At 39.5% G+C, this 23,351-nt stretch overlaps 1 protein-coding gene across 2 annotated transcripts; it reads right to left on the bottom strand.

Moving 5' to 3' along the window:
* Positions 1-238: 238 nt before the first annotated feature.
* Positions 239-23,168, bottom strand: LOC145443698 (uncharacterized). 2 transcript variants are annotated; one of them, XM_080321643.1, is made up of 19 exons: positions 22,511-23,168; positions 22,348-22,443; positions 22,212-22,282; positions 20,960-21,061; positions 20,744-20,891; positions 20,598-20,681; positions 19,686-19,832; positions 17,964-18,096; positions 17,670-17,871; positions 16,775-16,925; positions 15,713-15,988; positions 13,790-14,343; positions 12,623-12,791; positions 11,112-11,191; positions 8,537-8,686; positions 6,161-6,452; positions 4,102-4,348; positions 1,410-1,530; positions 239-597 (listed from the first exon to the last, which is right to left on the bottom strand). In XM_080321643.1, exons 1-19 carry the CDS (start codon positions 22,710-22,712, stop codon positions 388-390), a joined length of 3,435 nt encoding a protein of 1,144 aa, XP_080177769.1. In that variant the 5' UTR covers positions 22,713-23,168; the 3' UTR covers positions 239-387. The 2 variants fall into 2 exon arrangements, with proteins under 2 accessions (XP_080177769.1, XP_080177768.1); XM_080321642.1 differs by having other exon boundaries at positions 15,599-15,988; positions 22,511-23,167.
* Positions 23,169-23,351: the final 183 nt, after the last annotated feature.

Genomic DNA, 23,351 nt, shown 5'->3' with positions numbered 1-23,351 from the left:
CAGCCCTCATCTGCTTAGATAATATTGAATATGTCGCATCCATAATATACGAATTTTCCTCACTCCTAAACAGTTTCTGGCCCTCCGCTATCTTTCAAGTACAAGTAGCCTACTGACAGACGAAACAATCCTTTGAAGTAGTAATGACACGCCTGTCATTTTGCATATTAAGAAACTGTGAACTGTGCAGTTCCCCTCTCATTTCTGTCACCGCCTCAGGCTCCCATACAATCAAAACTCAATTCAAATTGTTGTTTTTTACGAAAGAAATGTAGTGAAAAAAGCTTTGTGTGGTAATGATGATAAGATAATAAAATACGCGTAAGAAACAATAATTCAGACAATAAAATGCGAAAACGTCACGTTGCATACATTAAAAAACTGCGTTCATCCATTGTCAAAAGTGTCAGAGATGAGAAAGTCGCCGAGAGGCCGGTCCTGGGCGTTGTCGTCGTTTGCTACCAGATTGCCCAGCCCGGCGCCCTCCGCCGTGTGCCGGACCAGGTCTTGAAATTTCGACATCAAGTCGACGCTGTCCTCCCCGATCAAGTTGGGAAGCTGCAGGTCCAGAGCTATGTCGGCACTTGATGCGGGCTCCTGAGACAAGTCGTATTACGATTACTGTTGATTTACTGATTTCAGGGGCAGCAAATGAAGAGTTGTTGATATATTCAAAGTATGACTATATTACAAAATTTAGAATCCGACCAATTAATATCGTGTCGATATCACACTTACAAGAAATATCGGTATTGGCCATGAACGGTAAATTAATCAGCAATTTTCATGACGTCACAACATGAAGTAGGGGGTCAGAGAATTATAATCTGCAGCCTTTCTGGTTTGTTTCATGTCCGAGCATAGCTGTTCAGTAAAGCTGTTCAAAAATTGTTATGTTATCAAAAAAAAACGCTGGACACCAATTTTGGCTCAATTCCAACCAGTGAAAGCTAAGTTATTAAAGCAGAAAATTTTGGATTTATTTAATATAAAAATTTTACAAATTTTGTTGACTACAATATAAAATTGTTAGGTTGTCTAAAAAACATTGTTATTGGACTACAAAATTTCGGATTTATAAAAAATAGTACTTACGGTGGCAAGTTCTTCCATTATTTATTACTACGATTTGAAATCCTAAATTTTGAACATCAATAACTTCGCTTCTGCCGGTTTGGAATTGAGCTAAATTTGATGTGCATCGTTTGTATATTTATATTTATTTTTGTTGAATATCTAACATTTGCTACTATAATAACTTTGCTTCCACTGGGTACAATTGAGCTAAAATCTGTGTGCGGCGTTTTCTTGGGTAACCTAACAATTTTATCAAGTAATCTGGGAAAAAAAAGTCATGAAATTATGAAACTGACCACCAAACCACTCTCGTGACACAACAATCCATTTACCTTGCTCACTTTTGAAGAACAATCGACTTCTTTCAATATAGAATCGGCGAAGGCGTTACTGGACTTCTGCCTTACTCCTGTGTAGCGATGGTGTCTTATAAATATCCCGTCGAAAGAATCCCTGGATGATAAGATCACATTTATAATGGCTGTGAGGAAAAATGCCTATGCGGAGAAGAGTTGGATTAATTGTAATTTGAAATTGAGCTGAATGTAATTAATTACATTTTTCAATGTAATTGTAATGTAATTGTAATTGAAGCATTTTTATTTTGTGTAATTGTAATTGTAATTTGACAAAAATTTTGCTCAATTACAATTTCAATTACATTAAATTGCTATTGAGACCTGACAAGCACAACATAAAATAATTGACTTATAATGCATTCTCTTTAAATGTCGACAAGGAATTTGGTGGATCCATTCGCGGAAGCCCTTGACTGCGCCCTTGCAGGCGAAGTTTTTATTTTTACCGCTATGCTGGCTTCGGCTGCCATTGTATACAATTATTAGATTACTAACCAACGGATGGATTCGCAACACGTGACTCACGATTGAATACGCCGAGAAGCGAACTGCTGAGCCGGCTAAAAGCAGCAGAATTGATAGTCCTATAGCTGGCGATCCAAGCGTCGAAATTTGATATGTATGGTCCTAATCGAAAGCTAGTGTCGCACTGATTCCGCAATAAAAGTATATTTCCAGGCAATGGTACCATCCCAAAATAGTCGTGAAAGTCTGGGAATCCGCATTGTTCTGAACAATCGCTGGGCGTAATTGGTCATTGTTGTGGTCATGCTGCTGCGGCACTCTCACTTTTCAGAACAGTCGGCCTTAAACGGCTATTTTGGAGCAGTTACATTGCCCTGACGAGATTTTAATTTGTATTTTCGGAATTAGTGCATCAATAGCTTACGATAAAGACCAGATGCATCAAATTTGAACGCTTGGATCGCCAGCTCTAGGACTACAAAGTTTGCTGCTTTTAGCCGGCTCTGCAGTACGTTTGTCGGTGCATTTATCCGTGACTCACATCTTGCGCATCTATCCGTGGGTTGGCAATCTACAATACGATTTCAGATCACGATGCTGCATCGTTACTTCATCTGGCTAACTAACCAGACCACTGAATATTATATAATGTCTTATCTGACAAAGCACGGTTTTGTTTTTACTCCTCATCCTAATTCCTACGTCCCTCGATAAAAATAATATTATTTCTTTAATTATATACTATATACTATACACGCAAATCCAACACGTGCATATATTATAATACTTTTTTCAACGACATACTGCACCCTATCCTTAATCCTAACCCATAGGAAATTAAGTAAATAACATTTTACATTTCCAATTACGTGAGCCATAATTACCGAGCATACAAAACACGCTTATATTACGTCACAATGGCATCTTACATAGCATACTATGTACGCACATAAACGCATTTATTACTACACAATCTGAACTAGACTTGAATTGTTGTTAATTACGACGCTACGGTTGTCAAGGAGCACGATTGAATTTATGAGTATTCAATTACATGTTCAACAGCAGCAATTGTAATTGTAATTGTAATTTAATTGAAGCAGGCAAGGAGTAATAGTATTTGTAATTGTAATTTGATATTTTTAGCATGGAGTAATTGTAATGTAATTGAAACATGCATGAAAGTAATTGTAATTGTAATTGTTATTGAACTGAAATAATGTAATTGATCCAACTCTGATGCGGAGCATATCTCCAGATCAAGCAACTAAGATGTATGCTGTATACCAGGGGTCGATAAAAGTAGACTAATAGTCCTCCCAATTTCTACATAAATAGTTTGATGTTATTTTCAAGAAAAGCAGGGTTGTAACGGCTTGAGTCATGACTCGACTCGAGTCACGATATTCTGATGACTCGATTTGACTCGAGCCATTTTCTAAAAATACTGAAATGACTCGACTCGAGTCAATCCGTGTATTGACTCGACTTGGACTCGAGTCGTTGCGCATGACTCAAACCAAGTCATATGACTCGAGACTCAGACGGCCAAGACCGACATTCCATTGAGATTTCGAAGAATAATGAAGTAGCCACAATATTGGGATTTCGTCTATTGGTACTGGTACTTGAAATGCGACCAGAAACTGCTAAAAGTGACGATATTAGTATAAATGCGAATCATTCAATATCACAAAGCAGAGTTATAAAAAAGTGGGTTTAAGAAGACTTTGACTGGAAACTGAGCAGTCAACACAATGACTTTACTCGGACTCGAGTCAATATACCATGACTCGGACTCGACCCTGTTCTTGATGACTTGACTCGGTGGTGAATTGAAGATGACTCGACTTGACTCGGGTCAAAACTATAAAAGTGAGATTGACTTGCGACTTCGTTACAACCCTGAAGAAAAGTCATTTCAGGTTGCTCTTTACCACTAGCCGGCAGTAAATATTCGCACAAAACAGACGACTGCTGCGTGATAAACGAGCAAAATTCGAACTAAAAAAAGGTTGAGAACCACTGATTTAGGCTGTTTATACTTCTACTTGATAGATTTCAGTTTTTTAGGCAAAACTAGACCTAGAATACTTACATTTCCACTTACTTGTAAATAGCTACTTCTACCGACTCTGCCTCCGATTCCGGCACAACCAAAACACCGCAATCCTCAGAATATTCAAAGTACGATACTCACTCGGAATCGCTAGGCAAGATTTTCTGCGGCGTACTCGGCAAGACCTCCATAGCTTCCTCCCGATCGAGACCGTCGTTTGTAATCAGCGCCACAAACTCCCCGGACGCGTCTCCCATCACGGCTTGTTCTATGATATCGGACTGGCTGTCGCATTCGGGCGGGTTCATATCCCCGACCAGACCGCATAATCCGTTGTCGTCAGAAGTAACGACATTGTGGTTATCATTCGTAGGGACTGTTGAAGCATCTGTGCATTTAAATATCATATATTGATATTGGAATGAACCCGAATGTTTTCGGCTGACACTCGTCAGGGGTAATCGACAGCAAATAGTAGAGAATCGGGAAGCATAATGTATATCAAAAATCGTACCACAAAATATGTGTCATTACACAATTTAATATTAAATTCATGAATTTTGGCTGATACTGGACAGAAGTGGGGTGATTGTAAGCTATAGTAGAGAATTGAAAAACAGATTTCATATTGAATTATACCATAAGATATTTTTGGCAGACACTCGTTTGGGGTGATCGTCAGCAACGAGTCGATTGGGAGATTATTTACTCCTTGGCCATAAGAGTCATCCGTGGAAGTCTTGAAAATAAGGTTGTAGTGACTCGAGTCACGACTCAACTCGGCATGCGATATTCTGGTGACTCGACTTGACTCGAGTCATTTTTTTGAATGCGTAACATGACTCGACTCGAGTCAATTTCTGTATTGACTCGACTTGCACTCGAGTCACTCTGCATGACTCGAACCAAGTCATATGACCCGAGACTAGGACGGCCAAGACAGACATTTCATTGCAACTTCGAAGAATAGGTAAGTGACCACATGATTGGTATTTCGTCTATCAGTCCTGATACTTGGAAAATAGGGCCAGAAACTGTAGAAAATTAAGATTACGATATTATAAATGCGAGCCATTTTATATCACTCGAACAGAGTTGAATACAGTGGATTGAACCGAATTAAACTGAAAACTCAACAGTCAACATAATGACTTGGACTCGAGTCAAAACACCATGACTCGGACCTCTATATACTCACTGACTTGGACTTGACTCAATGGTGAATGAAAAATGACTCGACTTCACACGAGTCAACAAAATGAAAGTGAGATTGACTGGCGACTCGGAACCTTGTGACATGGTTACAACTAGGGCTGGGCACATTGATTCCAGTACTCGAATCTGAATCGAGTATTAATTTTAATGATTCGAGTCGAGCAGTAAAAGATGATTTTTTCGAGTACTGAAATGATACGCTCCTCACCACTGATAGTTAATTTATCAACGAAAATTATAGTCTCGATACTAATTTTCACTGTTGAAGCCTTGAAACCTTGATTGGGGGTATCGTAGCATACGAAACATATAGTGCAAACCTACGAAGGTTACTGGACGTAGCACATTTCCGAAGTCATGATAATCTCACAACATTGTCACCGAGTAGAATGAAATCGATATGGTTCGAAAAACAACCGTAGTATCATTTATGTTATGGATAAAAGGCATTATATTCTTTGTGGTGGCATAAACGGTACATATTTGAACTTTGACGCATAACATTCTGTTATGACGTCATAATTGTTGGTACTCGATTACTCGACTCGACTCGAAGCATATTTCGTGATTCAGAATCGAATCACTCAGGTACTCGATTTTGCCCAGCCCTAGTTACAACCCTGCTTGAAACCACTATCGGCCGTATCACAGCTCGAGAAACATGCAGTAGAAAGCTATCCATCTTAGTGGAAACGTGATCAAACCACAGCATTGTCACAAAGTGCAACGAAATAGGCATGGTCGAAAAAATACCAAATTATCTTTAACGTGATGTAGAATGTAGATCTGGCATTATATTCTTTGCTGCTGCATAAAAGATACATATTTGAACCTCCCATGTCATTCATACCGCTATAGCGGCATCAGCGATACTCGTCAAGTCCACTCAAAATTGAAGCACGCAGGTACTCGACTATATCCAGCCCTTTTAGTAGAGATTTGAAAAAAACATTGTATATCAACATACCACCAAATATGACATCACCTGTGATTTGCGACTGTGACGATTGTTGTGTGTCATTGGTGTGTAAAACTTTATCGTTGCTGTGTGCTGACGTTAAGGCAAGATCTCCAGCACCAGTCACTGCTACATTTTGAGACTGCATCGCTGCGAAATCGCAGTCCGAAATACTCTGTACTACTGCGGCATGATCAATACTTTCGGTCGAAGGAGGAAAAGATAGGGTATCGAGAAACACTCCGGCTTCGTGTGCGGCTTGTGCTAGCAAGTTGTTCTCTGCGGCCTTGGGAGCATGGCTTTGCGAATCTTGTCGTACCTGGCATGCGGAAAACAAGAGGGTAACGAGAGACAGGGTAATGGCTGATTTGGTCTGCTGACATATCAGCGTGACACGTGATAGCATGGAACACTTGAGCAAGTGGTTTAAAATTATGGCCAAATTTAGGGTTAGGTTGGTGATAGAGTTCAGGCAAAGGGCAATTTTGGTGTTCGTGTTGTGCAGGGTTGTAATGACTCGAGTCACGATTTACCATGACTCGGACTCGACCCTCTGCTCGATGACTTGGACTTGACTCAGTGGTGAAGTGAAAATAACTCGACTTGACTCGAGTCAAAGCTATAAAAGTGAGATTGACTTGTGACTTGGTTACAACCATGGTGTTGTGGTTAGGGTTAATTTTGGGGTTATGAAATCACATTCTCAAGCGTTGCATGCTAGAGTTGGAGACTAGAAAATTATCAGCCTTACTAAATTAAATTAGAATTCGAAGAGGCACAGAACTTCTAAACACAAATGAACAATATATTAGGGTTACCATATGTACTCTTTCAAGAGGATTTGTCCTCTTTTTTGACTTTCTTGAAAGTGTCCTCGGAGGACGGTCGAATGTTCTCTTTTTTGAAAATTTTGGTCGAATATAGGTCAAAATTTTACTGAGATATGGGAGATCAACACTCAAATCACGTTCCGGCTGGTATCACGGGGGTTGAGCCGGAAAGTCGACCTTTATTTTCAGTCACCAAACGCAGAATTCAACAAAAAGTGTATATTTCTGGAGTCAGTTCGGAAAGATGGCCTTTTTTAGTCAACCAACCATAAAGTCAGGAAAAATTTTGAAAAAGTGTCCTCTTTTCTGATTTTCATAATATGGTAACCCTATGATATATTGATATTGAGATAAACCCGAGTATTTTAGGTTGACACTCATTGGGGGTAGGCTAATCGTCAGCAACTATAGCGGAGAATTGGAAAAACATTACGGTAATTAGAGCTACACAGTTTCTTCCAAATAAGATTAGAACTGTAATTATCGGACTCACAAACATTACGAACTAGAGAGAAAAAAAACAAAAATAATGAACGGGAAACGTCTGTACAGCAACATCGGCTTGTTTTGCACGATACAGTTCTCCTATAGCATTTTCAGGAAACTCAGAAATTAACTTAGAAGTAGTAAATCCAGAGCATAGAAACATTTCACAAATTAGATTACGATTAGATTACTGGCATTCTGCTCTAATTATACAACTAGAAATAGGCTAATTCCATTATAACTTAGCAAGGGCTGTAATGCATACCCTCAGAATTGTCCAATATTTACAAATGTTGTTCTTTTTTTAATTCTGGGTGCATTAAAAAAAATTAAATTGAAGAATTCCCATCGGTTCCAAAGATATTGCGATTCAAAATTACTTTGTCACTAGGTGGCGCTGCATGCAAAAATCTTTAAAATCCATATATTTTGCTTTAATGATGGTGGAGAATCAATTAAAATGTCTAATTATACAATTCTGGGGCCAAGGAATTGAAAAAAATCAACTTTTTCGCTCTATTCGCAATATAAAAAATTTACGATTGAAAAAAAATTGGGGGGTTTCGGACTCGAAAATCCATGTAGGATTCCTTTCACAAGAAAAAATTATTGCAAAATGTACTTTGAAACAGTATGATTGATAAAAAACGGGATTTTCAAATTAATCTCTATTCCACAACGAAATCACAAAAAAATTTGTCTTTGCATTGCGTAATTTTTTTTCAACTGTAACATTTTTTCCTTCGAGTTTAGAGCGAAAAAGTTGATTTTTTTCTAATCCTCGGCTGCAGAATTTGATAATTAGACATTTTAATTGATTCTCTACCATCATTAAAGCAAAATATATGGATTTTAAAGACTTTTGCATGTGGCGCCACCTAGTGACAAAAGAACTTTGAATCGCTATATCCTTTGAACCGCTGGAAATTTTTCAATTTAATTTTTTTAATGTACCTCAAATTCAAAAAAGAACAACATTTGTAAAAATTGGACAATTCTGAGGGTATGCATTACAAATGTCAAAAAATTTGCTAAATTATAATGGAATGAGTCTATGTCTAATTCTGCCGATTGTGCTTCCACTCACCGTGTCTTCGGAGACGCCTTCGGGGGCTGAAGGCAGGAACCCCACTTTGTTGGGTCCTTGCGTGACGATGGAGAATGTCTTCATGGGCCGGGCAATACTTCTGCTTTGTCGATGTGTCGTAGACCGGTCCACCACAATGGGTCGTCTCATCTGAGAATTCAAACAGAGAATTTCATATAGTGACAAACCACCGACGGCTAAAGACATCCAGTCAGAAGCAGGGGTGTGACCAAATCACAAGTAGGGCTGGGCAAAATCGAGTACCTGAGTGATTCGATTCTGAATCACGTAATATGCTTCGAGTCGAGTCGAGTAATCGAGTATCACCCATTATGACGCCATGACATAATATATTACGTCAAAATAAAAATATCCAAATATTATGTCACCACAAATAATTTAATGCCTGTTATCCGTCTCATAAATGATACTTTGGTATTTTTTTCGACAATACCGATTTCATTTCACTTGGTGAAGATGTTGTGGGATAATCATGACTTCGGAAATGTGCTACATCCAGTAACCTTCGTAGCTCTGTACCATATGTTTCGTATGCTACGATAGGCTACAGCCAATCAAGGTTTCAAGGCTTCTACAGTGAAAATGAGTATCGAAACTATAATTCTCGTTGATAAATTAACATTCAGTGGCGAGAAGAGTACAACTTCAGTACTCGAAAAAATCGTCCTTTACTACTCGACTCGAATCATTAAAATTAATACTCGATTCTGATTCGAGTTCTCGAATCATTGTGCCCAGCCCTAATCACAAGGCTCCGAGTCACAAGTCATTTTGACTTCTATAGCTTCGACTCGAGACAGGTTGAGTCATCTTCAAGTCAAGTCCGAGTCCAAGTCAGGTTCAATTCACTTTTGTGAAACTCTTGGGTGATACCGAAGGCCTCACATTCATAATACATTATTTTTTCACACTTTAAACCTGAAAGACAGATTTTGAGCCTATTTTCAAATTATCGGTCGTTTTATACCAGCCCCAAATCTAGTCATATAGAATGGGTCGAGTCATATGTAATGACTAGGGAGATTTTTTTTACTTAAAAAAAGGAAAATGTTGACCAAACGTATGCAAATTAGGTGTTTTCCCACATTATTTCAAAATTGTACCACTTATCTTCATTTCTGATTGGAACTGGCTGTCCTAACGAAGTAGTTTGGCTTGAAAAAAACGTTTTTGGCTTAGAAACAGGCAAGTTTTTACATGAATAAACTAATATTTTAACGAAGTGAATAATTCCAGTAGTTACAATACGTTTTATGGTAGAAATAATTATAACTTGTTGTAGTGCAACGCGAGATACTTTCCTACATTCTTGGGTAGAAAGTGCATGTCCTTACTAAGAAGCTTGCGAAGAATGGAGAAAGAACGTTCGACAGCCGCAGTTGTTGGCTGGCAACACTAAAGTTGTGAGTACACTGCTGGCTGGTGACAAACCGTGTTGCTTCATTCTGACAATGTTGTCTATATCACAATTTTTCATCATGAGCTTCTTAATACAAGAATGATGCAATGCCCAAGAAGTCTTTTTTCAGTTAGGATATTGCGGCACGTTGACCATAACACCATGTCTACCTGTTTGTTTTATTTGACCGTTTATGATTCACAATGAGCAGACCATGGGCCGTTTACAACGGTAGGCCTATAAAGTAGGCTACAAGCTGTAAAATATGAAATGATAAGTTCACCGACAGCGCAAAATCTACTATAGAAACGACATGCAGACGTCAAAGAAATTTTGACTTTGTAAACAATTTTGACAAATTTTGACCTAGTGCTACAATTTTGACAAAATTTTGACATGTCAAAAAAATCGCCCTAGTAATGACTCAAGTACAAGTCGAGTTGAATACACAAAGTGACTCGAGTCAAGACGAGTCATTTTCGATTTTCAAGAAAATGACTCAAGTCAAGTAGAGTCAACGAAAAATCGCGACTCGAGTCGAGTAATTGCCACCCTGGTCCGAAGTACTTCTACTTTTTAATGTAGGCTACAACAGTTGGAATTTTCGTTTACCTGCAGCTCCATAACGGTGGCTTTCTGAAGAAAAATGGCAGCGGTCAAAAATATTTTCCCGATTTTATCTTTAATTTGAGACCACATCATATTTAGAGTGCAGAGCCCCTTCAAGTTTTCATTTTTTAGGACAAACTAGACCTAGAATACCAATTTTTACATTCCCGTAAATAGCTACTTCCACTTCTACTCGAGTAGAAATTCACAAAGTTATTTCTAGTTGAGCACTCACGATGGCTAATTTGACCGAATCAGCCGGTTGCTGACGCAGGCAAGCTGTCAAAAAGTGTAGCACAATCACTATCCTGCACCAGTGTCCTATAGCTGTGTACCAGATGCATCATGTGGTTGAGTTCAGTTTTGCGAACGTTGAGGGCTCACTGGTTATTAAGGTTAAGAACCCGGTTGTTCAGACGATTCTGCTCATAAAATGATACAAATTCATCCGAAAGCGTCTTATAACTTGACATAATTTGACATGACTTGGCTTAGCACAATTCTAGCATTCATCAAACAAAGCATACAATCTGAGCGTCACAATACCATTCGATTTCGGAGCCTTTCCCTCTGCAACAACATATTCATCGTCTCCGGAGACACCCTTGTATTCCTTGTGTTTGCGTCTGCAAGTATAAAAAAAAACTGTGGTCATGCACAAACTTGGACAACTATATAATTGTAGTTTTCAAATTGGAGCGAAATGGCGCTAATCCAATTCTGATCAAATTTTTCTATATTCCCACAATTTCTGGTTTTCCTGAAAATGCTACAGGAAAACTGTGTAGTGCAGGGTTGTAATAACACGAGTCACGACGATTTTTCGTTGACTCGAATCGACTTGAGTCAATTTTTGAAATGACTCGACTTGTACTCGACTCATTGCGCACGACTTGACCAAGTCTCGTATATCAGGATCGGTAATTGAAAAATAGGCCCAGAAACTGCCTGTATCGCCTAGAGTTTCACAGAAGCAAGATGAAGCCAGGGTTGTAACCGAGACACGAGAGATTCCGAGTCACGAGTCAATATCACATTTACAATTTTGACTCGAGTCAAGTCGAGTCGTTTTCAATTCACCACCGAGTCAAGTCCGAGTCCAAGTCCGCGAGCAGAGGGTCGAGTCCGAGTCATGGTGTTATGACTCGAGTTCGAGAATAAGTCATTGTGTTGACTGCTGAGTTTCCAGTTAAAGTCTTGTTAAATCCACTTTTTATAACTTTGGTGATATCGAATGGTTCGCATTTTTAGCAGAAGTTTCAGGTCGCAATTTCAAGTACCGGTACCGATAGACGGAATCTCAATAGCGTGATTACTTTACTAGTCTTCGAAATTACAATGAAATGTCGGTCTTGGCCGTCCGAGTCTCGAGTCATATGACTTGGTTCGAGTCAAGCGCAATGACTCGAGTCCAAGTCGAGTCAAAACACAGATTGACTCGAGTCAAGTCATTTCCGTATTTTGAGAAAATGACTCGAGTCGAGTCGTCAGAAAATCGTGACTCGAGTCATCACAACCCTGGTTGAACCTTTACTTGAACTCAATACTAAACAGTAATCAATATGACTGTGGGTTTGGACCAGAGTCTCAACACTATGACTCGAACTCGACACATTGCTCTTGAACTTGGGTTCGGAGATGAAATGAAAATGACTCGAGTCAAAACTACAAAAATCTAGAAAATTGACTTGTGACTCGGAACTTGCTGTACAGACGTTTGGCATTCTAACGATTAAAGGATTGAACGCTGAACTTGATTTTTGATGCGTTTCTCCAGATTCGGAATTGATTTCAACTTCAGATTTTTTTCAAAATTCAGGAATTCTAATTCTAATCGAACTTGAAAAACCTGTGGCTATAATTCTAATTGTAATCTAGTTAGACAAAGTTGACAATTCTCTAATTGTCCAGTTCTAGCTTGTAGTCATATATATATATCGACTTTTCAATTAGATGAAATAAAAAGGGCAACAGAAAACAGGAAACAAAAGAACATCGAGATAATCAGTTTTGGGCTCGTGTAGTCATGTAATTGCCAACTGCTATATATAACGTACCAGGTTGATTTCGTCGACTCGACACAGGCAGGGCAGGAACAGCAAATTCCGTAGCAGGCAGACTACCCGCTGCCAGCGCCGGGTTGGCGCTCACCATTTTCCTCAGCCCTCTGCCGTGTGGATTTCCAGGCACGGCAGATCCGCAAGACGTGGGAATCGTATCGACGGTCTGTAATGGTCGACGACAATCCGTGAAATATCGATCTAGCAATATAGTTCTGAAAGTGGGAAATTTCATACCTTGGGGAAATTTTGCAGGACAAGGGGTCAAAAATACGAAAACAATGCATTCATCGTCGCGAAAATTCAAAAATGGAATTCAAATTCTACATGCACAGAAAAGATTGGATTGACGAGGTAGGCGAAATGCAGTTCATAAATTATTCGTGATATAAAATGAATATTAAGCCTACCAGATTTGTACGCACAATATATAGGTACCCGTACAGACATACAGCAATTGCGAAATAATGCTGTACAGAAAAGATATCTTCTGATTATAAAGATAAAGGCAAATAAATAAGCATTAGCCTACGTCTACCTACATTGAGGAAAAACTTTTCGATACAGCTAAATGATAGAATTCCCCACTGTAATACTATTTATTTCAAATCCAAAAGTTTCCACTCTTTCGCTTCTAAGGTCGAAATTGAACCAAAATCGTTGATGCGTTGTTTTTTGGTGAAAAAAAAAAACAATTTTATGCGGTAGCCAGTGAAATTGGAAAAATATTTTTTAATAAGTTCAAAATTTTCTCCTCTTAAAATGTTGTACAAAAAATAAACAAGTATTTATGGCAGACCATCTTCAGCAACTAGTAGAGAATTGGAAAGAACATCGGATACCGTATAAATAATTGTATCATCAAACGACGGGTTTATTTCAGTATGAATACATTATACAATTGTATATTCAAATTCATGCCTGTGTCGCCATATTTGGTGATACGATTGTCGATATACAATGTCCTTTTCAATTCTCTACTAGTTGTTGATACCACCCTTGTTGAGCGCCAGGAGAAATTATTCAGGTTTATTTCAAAATGATTATGCTACTCACATGTGTATTGAAGTTCTGTTCCCCAAGTAGTTTTACAGTGAAATTTGGAAAAAAGTTATTTTTGAATAACCCTAATACAGTTATGATTATTACTATCGTAAATCTTACATTGACATTTTGCTTTATGATCTCACACTGCACCGATGCCGTTTTTGTTAGCGCCGCGTCGCTGGCCCGTTCCTCCGTCGGCTGTGCCCCGTCTGAGACGCGCAGCCCTTTCGAAAGATCAGCGGCTTGCAACAAAGCCAACAGGCCCGAGGTTAATCCGTTCTTGGAAGACCCCTCTTCTGATTTAACCTCAGCTTCCGTGTTATACAACCAATGGTAGCATAACTTAAACAGCGAAGGCTTTCCCAGCATGACGTAAATCTCGGCCACGGTCGTATTTCCAGAATTTTCAGCGCCCCAAGACTGTATCGACTTAATGAAGTCGACGGCCGTGCATTTCTTTTTCTTGGCACGCGATTTCGGGCGAAAGTTTGCTCCGGAAAACTTTATTTTTGGCAACAATCTGACATTCTTTTCCGATTTTTCGTCACCACCAGTGAACTCCGATACTTCGCAATTGCCGCTCGTTTCATTGACAGTGTTTGCATCTTCGTTACTGGGCAGAGGAGCTTCAGATATAGATTCAGTCGCGCTATCCGCAAGCTCGGCCTTATCTGTTAAAGTAGTAACGGTCAGAGGTGGTCAAACTGGTCAAAGCAGTCAGCGTCAGCAGATCTATTTTCAGCAGGGTCGTAATGGCTCGAGTTGAGTATTTTTTTACTCGAACCAAGTCATATGACTCGAGACTAGGACGGCCAAGACAGACATTTCATTATAACTTCAAAAAATAGTAAAGTCACCACATTATTGTTACCTCGTCTATCAGTCCTGATACTTTGAAAATAGGGCCAGAAATTGTTAAGACTGAGGAAAATTATACAACATTATGAATGCGAGCCATTCTATATCAATCGAGCAGAGTTGAAAAAAAGTGGGTTGAATGAACCGGATTGAACTCAAAACTGAACAGTGAACCAATGACTTGGACTCGAGTCACAACACTATGACTCAGACTCGACCCTCTACTCACTGACTCGGACTTGACTTTGTGGTGACTTGAAAATGACTCGACTTGACTCAGCTCAACACTATATAAGTGAGATTGACTTGTGACTCGGAATCTTGTGACTTGGTTACAACCCTGATGCAAATCTACCAGCGAAAGCTACTTTCTACCATTTGAGACTCAAAGTCAAAAAGTAAGTAGTTTTAACTAGAAACTGCTAAGCGGAAGTGGAAGCAGTCAAACACATAACCGCCATAGTTTCAAAATAATGTTGATGTTGTTTCAACATAACCTATTCACCATTCGTCACTAGCACAAACGGATTCGGTGATGGAAACAGCAGTCCCTCGTGGGAGAATCAGCTGATATGAATGGGAATATTGCCTCGACATGCAATGGCCCAGACAATGCCAAGACCGAGACACTTAGGAAACGGCTGAGGGCTTCCCCGCTAGATCAAGCTTTACGAGGAGAAAGTCTTTCAGCTAGTAAAGTGTGTCTCGCTAGCCCCAATATCGATTCCTTAGTCGCCGAAAAGCGTTTTATCAGGTATGGTGCACAGGCCACAGATCATTGTTCAAAATGACGTTGATGAACATGATAGTTTTTGTTGTATTTGTACTTCTTAAATAAAATATGACTTCTTTTGTGGTAACTATGCACATCGCGCCTGTTAGAGAGCACAGCGTTGTACTGTTTTACTGTAAAGTTTTAAAAACGTGGTTGCTCAAATAATGTGAAATTTGACCCGCAACCTGTTTTGAGTTGGCGACCTACCTGCGCTAGATAAGTAGCACAAGCATTCAAAAACTACACAAATACTTGCAATTTTACAAGAACTAGATCTACTTATTTTTACTAACCGCCTGTGGTAACTGCTTCTGTGATTTGACGCGAATCTGACACCGCATCCTGCATTTCCGATATTTCCATCGCGCTGTTTTGATCATAGGCGTCGACTTCGTTATCGAACTGACCCATGTCTTCCAACACGTCTTCGTTCATCGGGGCCGAGTCGCTCAGACTATCCGAATCGGAATTGGACACGCGCTCTTTCGTTTTGATCGTGAACATCGTGTCCAGCGTTTGGGAAGAGCAGTCTTCGGCCAGGACGGGGTCCCTTGCGACCGATTCGCTTACCTCGGCGTAATTCGTCTTTGAGATTTTGACGGGTTCGTCCGTGGCGCTGTCGTAATCGAAGTCGTCTTCGGAACTCAGGCAAGAGTCGTTGGCCTCCGTTTCGGAAATAGCACCTGGTAATATAATAAGAATCTTATTTGTAAAATGTTTCTACGTTCTCATTCATGATTATGTTCCGACTTCTGGTTTTCCCAGAAAATGATACACGTGAATTGAACTGTGCGAAACAAGCCAAGATTGGTGTACTGATATTTACCACTTTCATGCTTAAATGCCAATGAACTCTGATTTGAAATGAACCAGGCCTTGTAACGACTTGCGTCACGATTTTTTGGTGACTCTACCTGACCAAAGTCATTTTTTCAAATGCGTAAAATGACTCGACGAGTCAATTTTTGTATTGATTCAGATAGTACTCGAACCAAGGCATATGACTCGAGACTTAACGGGCAAGACAGACATTTCATTGTAACTTTGAAGAATAGTGAAGTCACCACATGATTGGTATTTCGTCTATCAGTCCTGATACTTTGGTAGGAATTGAGCGAATGTTGGTGTGCAGCGTTGTTTTCACCAACATAACACATTGCCAGTGACATCTGACAAAAAAGTTTATTTATGAACAACCCTAATACTCAGTTTTCAAAATCTGTATCTAGAACTACAACTACTCACTTTTCAAAATCCACAAGAACTAGAACTACACACTTTTCAAAATGGGCAACACGAACTAGAACTACCATACTCACTTTTCAAAATCTGTATCTAGAACTAGAACTACCCTCTTTTCAAAATGTGCAACTAGAAGTAGAGCTAGTCAAAAAGCCAGAATTCAGTTGACCATCAACAAACTAAATGGATTCAAGCTGTACGTCACGCAGTAAGGTAAGTCGAGCTACCTTCCGCAATCTCGTCAGCTGCGGCGTTCGATTCCTTGGTCTTATCCGCGGTTTTGTCGTCCGGTTCTCTGGAGGGTCTGTCCGTCGCACGTGTGGATTTACGCAGGGCGTACGACACCACCGCGTGCGTTTTACTGCTGGTGCTCGACACCTAAACATACATGGATCTTATGGGCGTGGTAACTGTACCAAGGAAAAACACAGGGTTGAGAAGCGGGGTGATTTTATGATTGACAATCAGGTCTGGGCAAAATCAGGTACCAGATTGATTTGATTCGAGTCAAGTTTGTAAGTGCCACTCAATATGACTAATGTTGGGCAAAATGGAATATCGGACTAATCGGGAATATCACTCATTATGACTTCATAACGGTACTAACACATGGAAAGTTCAAATATGTACCTTTCATGCGACCAAAAATAATTGAATGTCAGTTTCACATCGCATTAAAGAATACTTGGTATTTTTTTCAACCATACCTATTTCATTGTGCTTTAAGACAATGTTGCGGGTTGATCGCGTTTTCAGAAATATGCGATTTCCAGTAACCATCGAAGCTTTGTACTACGTTTCGTAAGCTGTGTTACGGCCAGTCAAGGTTCAAGGCTTCCTCAGTGGAAGATAGTACCGAAATTAACAATTATATTATCGCAGATAAATTAACTTTCAGTGGCAAGGAGCGTATAATTTCAGTCTACTCGAAAATCAGTATTTTATTACTAGACTTGAATCATTCAAAGGATTATTCCTCAATTCAGATTAGAGTATTTGAATCATCATGTCTAACCCTTGTGCTTAGGGGCCTTATTGTGCACGCACTGTTCTTATAGTGTAATATACTTAGCCTACTCGGTAATAGTCATACAGTCACGACTGTTGTAATTGAATATCTACCTGAAAAACCATGATTCTCGTATTAACGGAAGCGTCAGAGGGAGTCTGCAGCACGAGAGAAGAAGTCATCTTTGACTCTGCGTCTTCATCTCCGTTCCTGCTTTTGCTTGCAAACGAGACGAGCCTCTCGCTGGCGGCCTTCCACTTACGGTCCAAATATCCAAACAACGAAGAGAGCTTATTATCGACGGACACCTTCAATCTGATAAGAACAAAATCGCGGTTCAAAATTCAAGAGATTTGGGATGGCAGTTACTTTGTACCATCATAAAATCAAGTGTGTTGTACGTTTACCTCAGTCTGGGATTGTGAGCTAGTGAGTGCACTTGATTCCAATCTGCGACTGTGAGCGGATGTAGTTCGATTGTGACGCTGAGCGGGATCTTCATGCGTCTCGTATCGCTAACCAATGGCAAATCGAGCATTCCTGAAAATAAATTGGAAGCCATTCTCTCCTGGAAATGCGTTGCGCGTAGGGTTGGGCACAATGATTCGAGTAATAATTACTGTCATTTTCCATGTATAATCCACGAAATTTTCACGATTTTTTGCCCTAAAATCGGGGGGTGCGTATTATACATGCGAACAACACGCTTGAAAAAAATCTCCCTCGATAAAAAACTTGAAATCACACCTTTCTTCGTGTTTGTTTCCAATCGCACATCACTTTCAGCCATCGTGCCCAGTAATTCGTATTATCAGTGTAACGAGCTACCAATTAGCAAAAAGCGTGTTGCCGATTAACGACAGTCGTCTGCACAGCACGCAATCTGTTGCTGAGTTGGTTTGCCGTTTGCACGCGAGCGAAATTAGGACATTCATTGATTGCTGAACACGCGCGCGCGCGAAAATCCTCGCTAATTCATCGCCAGGTCATGTGCGCAAAATATAATCGCTTGCGTGTTCAGTCGCACCTCCAACAGGCGTGGGGTGTGCACGACATAACTGTTGGCCTGGGCAATCGCATCTGACCTTGTGCGCATGCGCAAGATGTCGCCGGCCTCGCAGGCTTTGGCTGCTATCTACTATCGTATAGGGGCAATACCGTTACTTGTATAATGATTAGCGATCGCATCTGTAATAGGCCTCGTGCGCAAGACGTCGTGTCGCTGGCCCGAACTATCGCGTCGCCAGCCTCGCAAGCTTTGGCTACTCTCTACTATCGTTTAGAGACAATGCCGTTAATTGCATAATGATTAGCGATGGTTATGTCATGATTGTTCGACAGTGACATCGCAAAACAGAACACCATCGTATACTAAAACACAGCTATTCATGTACTGCGAATGCAGGGTGCGTACTATACATGGGTACAGGCTTCTTCCCAGAATTTGCATGCCATTTTAAGGGCGCGTATCCTACATGGGGGCGTACTATACTTGGAAAATTACAGTATAGTAATTCAAGTCAAGCAGCCAGCGATGGTTCTTTCGAGTACTGTAATTATACGCTACTTGCCACTAACAGGTAATTTATCAACCAAAATTAGTGTCAATCATATTTTCCTCAGCGGGAGCTTCGAAACCACGGTTGGTTGCATCCAGACAGGATTTTCAGCTCTTCCAAATGAGATTACAATTAGAATAATGCAACACCGTTTATTCCGAATTAGACTAAAATTAGAATTACAGCCACACATTTTTCCCAGATTAGATTAGAATTAAAATTATAGCTACAGTTTTTTTACGAATTAGATCAGAATTACTGAATTCGTGAGAACTTAGACATCGAATAGAGTTTAGTACATTCTCATAAGCGCGAGAATGGCAAATTTCCGTACAGCAAGCATGGCTCATTTCGCATGATGACACAGTACAAATCAAAATAGGTATGGTCAAAATACACCTCGTCATCTGTAATGTGAAACCGGCAAACTTGTGGTGGCATAGTAAGTGCATATTTAAACTTTCCGCATCATTCATACTGATTTGACGTGACAATGAATGATACTCAAATACACGATTCAGAATAGAAGCACTCCGGTACTGAATTCTTCCTAGCTCTAGTTACACGTACCTTCCTTTCTCTGGTATTCGGGACTGAGTTTCTTCAGCGCTCGGCACGACGGCGTCTTGATTCGATAATTCTTCCCCTTCACTCTAGCGCTGGTGGTGCCGTGCTTGATCAGTTCGTTTAGCTTGTCCAAATTCTTTTTCTTCAAATCTAAATGCCAATACAGAAAGGTAGTGCGGTGCAGGGACAAGAATAGCAAGGATTTAAATATTTCAATATTTCAAATTCCACTGTCGGCCCCATGAAATTGTCAAGCTGTCTAAATGAACGGTGCTTCACAATTTTTGCACACCTACAACCCGTGGAAGCAAAGTTACTGCAGTTGAAAATTTTGGATTCTTTTGGGTAATCTCAATATTATTTAAAGAGCTTCTTGGAGGTACAGAACTTCAATATACAATTGAATAGTATATTCATATTCACATGAACCCGAATATTTTCGGCTGACAGTCCCCAGGGTTATGTGTTGATATACAATGTTCTTTCCAATTCTCTACTAGTTGCTGACGATTACCCCTGACGAGTGTAAGCCGGAAATATTCGGGTTCATTTCAATATGAATATACTATTCAATTGTATCGCAAAATTATGAATGAAAAACTCAAATAGCTTCGCTTTTACGGGTTGGAATTGCGTCAAATTTGTTTGCATCGTAGACAAATAATACGTTTCATGGGGTTGACTGTAAGATTTGAAAATAAATATCAATTTTTGCATAATAAATTCAAAATTTTCAAACTCATGTGCGCTCACATCTACCATGTGGAATCAAGCCAAATTTGGTGTGCAGCATTCTTTTTAGGCAACCTAACAATTTAATCACTAAATCCCCGGAATCCGTAAGAAAAGTTATTTTTGTACAACCCAACTAAATATACTACGGTACTCAATAGGAAACCTCAACAAGTTTCTTACTTCCGCCCAGTTTTCTTCTCAATTCGCCGTAATTTATCAAAGCGTACAGCTCTTGAAATGCCTTGTTAATTTCCAGTGGATAAGCTGCAAAAATACAACCAGTCCGCTAGAAATCATGTACCGTACATACAAGATAAGGGACTTACAACTGGCGTGAATCAATTTGTTTATCATCGCCCAAGTCCTGTAGTAGAAATGACGAACTTGGTTGGTGGTCTTGGGCACGCAGACCTGTCCTTTTCTACGACGCTTTTGTGCAATGGACGAGCTGATGGCGTCAAAATCTTTACCATACTGTGTGATATTGATATTAGATCAGTGTTGACACAGTATTGATTGAAACGGATTAAGAAAACACAGACCATTGCAACTGCTTCAAAAAAGAAGTCTTTGTCTTCATTGCTCCATTGGACTCGCGTTCTTTTAAGAGGTATGCTTCCATCGCGACATCCTGACGGCGTTTTCTATATTATATTAATTGTATTGTTATAGGCCTACCGACTGACAATATATAGGATTGGAAGCATTATATTCAGGACTATGGACTCTGGTTGCTCAAAAATTACTTGTTTCCTCAAATTTGACTGGATATATATTTGATAAAATCATGAGGTTGCCCAAAAAACGCTGCACATCTAATTTGGCTCATTTCAAATCAGGAGCAGAGCTAGGAGAAAAAATTTGGATTGATTTAAAAAAAAAATTGAAAAAAATTGAAATTTTAGTATTACCCCATGAAATATTTTTGCTGTCTACGGAAATGGTGTATAATAAATTTGACTTAATTACAGCCAGTAGAAGCGAAGTTATTGATTATAGCGTAGTTACATGAAACAGTTTACGACCGTAAATGCTATTTTTTTCCAATCCAATAACATCACTTCAATGGGTCGGACTTTGGCCAAATTTGTCACCCACTACCAAATTCGAATCATTATGTAATATACTGATAGTCGTGTCAATACGCGCAGTTCTAACTTCAATCCGAATGTTTCTGTATTCCATCAGTAAGTTAATCATGTGACACAACATTAGTATCGCGATTATCAAAACAACAGTTCTTCTTGAGAATGATATTCCCAAAAAATTAGAACATTACAGAATTGCAAAAAACTTGAAAATTAAATTATATATTCCAGATTAGTAAAAATACAACAAGAATCAAATTCAGTTCATATCAAATTTGAGTTATAAATGCCTTACACCAAACACGGCAGGAATAGAGACTAGAGTAGAATTGAAACTACGGCAACGAAATTATATTAAAATTAGATTACCGACGTTTCCGTTAAATTAGACTTGTTAAATCTGGCATCAAAGACCAAATTATATCACTGGTCCCAACCAAGTCACAAATTCTCAAACTGATGAATAAGTCAAATTCAGCAATTAACATGACAGGATGACATCACCCATAACCATAAGTAACGTGCGTCGTGCGAATGTTCATTGCAAATTCTTGTTAATTCAATGTTAGGTAAACAAAAATTTCAAGTTATCATCTCACGGTGTGCATAATGTACATGTATAATAATAACACAGCAGACTCTGTCTTCAAGCACAAAATAATGCAAATTCCATGTACACAGAAATAAAAAATATGATTCACAATACCTCGGTATCATGAGACGAGCTTTGCGATTTGTCTGCCTGGATTACCGTTTCACTGATGCTTGGCTTCTTGCCTGAGACAATACATGAGTGTTATGTTAGTATATCCTAATTAATCAAAAATTTAAATGTACAAAACCTTCTGCTGACGTCACAGTGTCATCAACTTTCATGGAAGTACATGGCAAAACTTTCAGTTTCTTCTTGCGATTCGGTGATGGATTTGTACTCTTTTCTGAAGGTATAATAGTTAGTATAAAAAGTATTACAAAAAGACTTATTCAAAATATGTAGAAACATACCACTGTTCGATTCGGGGCGAAATCTTTTGACTGGTTTAACAGTCGTCCGCAACACTGGCCCACCACTGGCATCAGAAGATACAACTGAATTGCCCCGTCTCCATACTCTTCCATCCTCGAGTTCGGACGTTTCGCTTTTGGGATCATCTATAGGAGGAAGTATTTCTTCGTCACTAACTGCATTTCCACTTTCTGAAGCCATCGGCCTTCATTCTTTTCAATAACTCTGGCAGACGTGACGAGGCTATTCTGTTTTTGAGGTGGGATTACATCTCTTCGAGAAATCCACGATTTTCGATGGTTAAACGACTTAAAATGGCGTGAGCTTTGATATAGGTAAAATATACAGGACCAGGTAGACTTCTGCGTTGAAATTTTCGTCCAATTCTATCACTTTCTCCCGTCTAAACCTCTTCGATCACAAAAACAACTCGTAAAGCGCGGTTCCGCTCTGGGGAGATCCTGACCAATGTAAGGAAGGACTAGGATAGCAGGTCCCGTTTCGTTGTGATTCTTGAGCAGTGAAGGTAAAAATACCTTGTGGCATCTTCTAGAATAATACATGTTGACAAACATGCAATATTTACAGCATATGCGACAAGATAAGACGAGCGAGCAAAATGCGACGGCCTCAACTGGCAAAAAACTGTACATGGATACCATGATTATTTCGACGCTCTATTCTCACCTATGACGTCATTTCATAACAAATACCCGAAATCCGCCGGTCGCCGAGCAGAAAAACGCATTTATCATCAAGTTTCCTACCGAAAGTAGTCCGTACGTAATCAAGGTAACTGGGGGATTTGAAGTTTTTCATTCACGAAATGCTGACTTTTTT

The sequence above is a fragment of the Botryllus schlosseri genome, chromosome 7, assembly GCF_051294905.1.
Source record: "Botryllus schlosseri isolate E-star chromosome 7, Bs_hap1, whole genome shotgun sequence".
In the NCBI taxonomy this organism is placed as follows: Eukaryota; Metazoa; Chordata; class Ascidiacea; order Stolidobranchia; family Styelidae; genus Botryllus; species Botryllus schlosseri.
The sequence above is the reverse complement of the archived record's forward strand: the minus strand, read 5'-3'. Positions and strand labels throughout refer to the sequence as shown.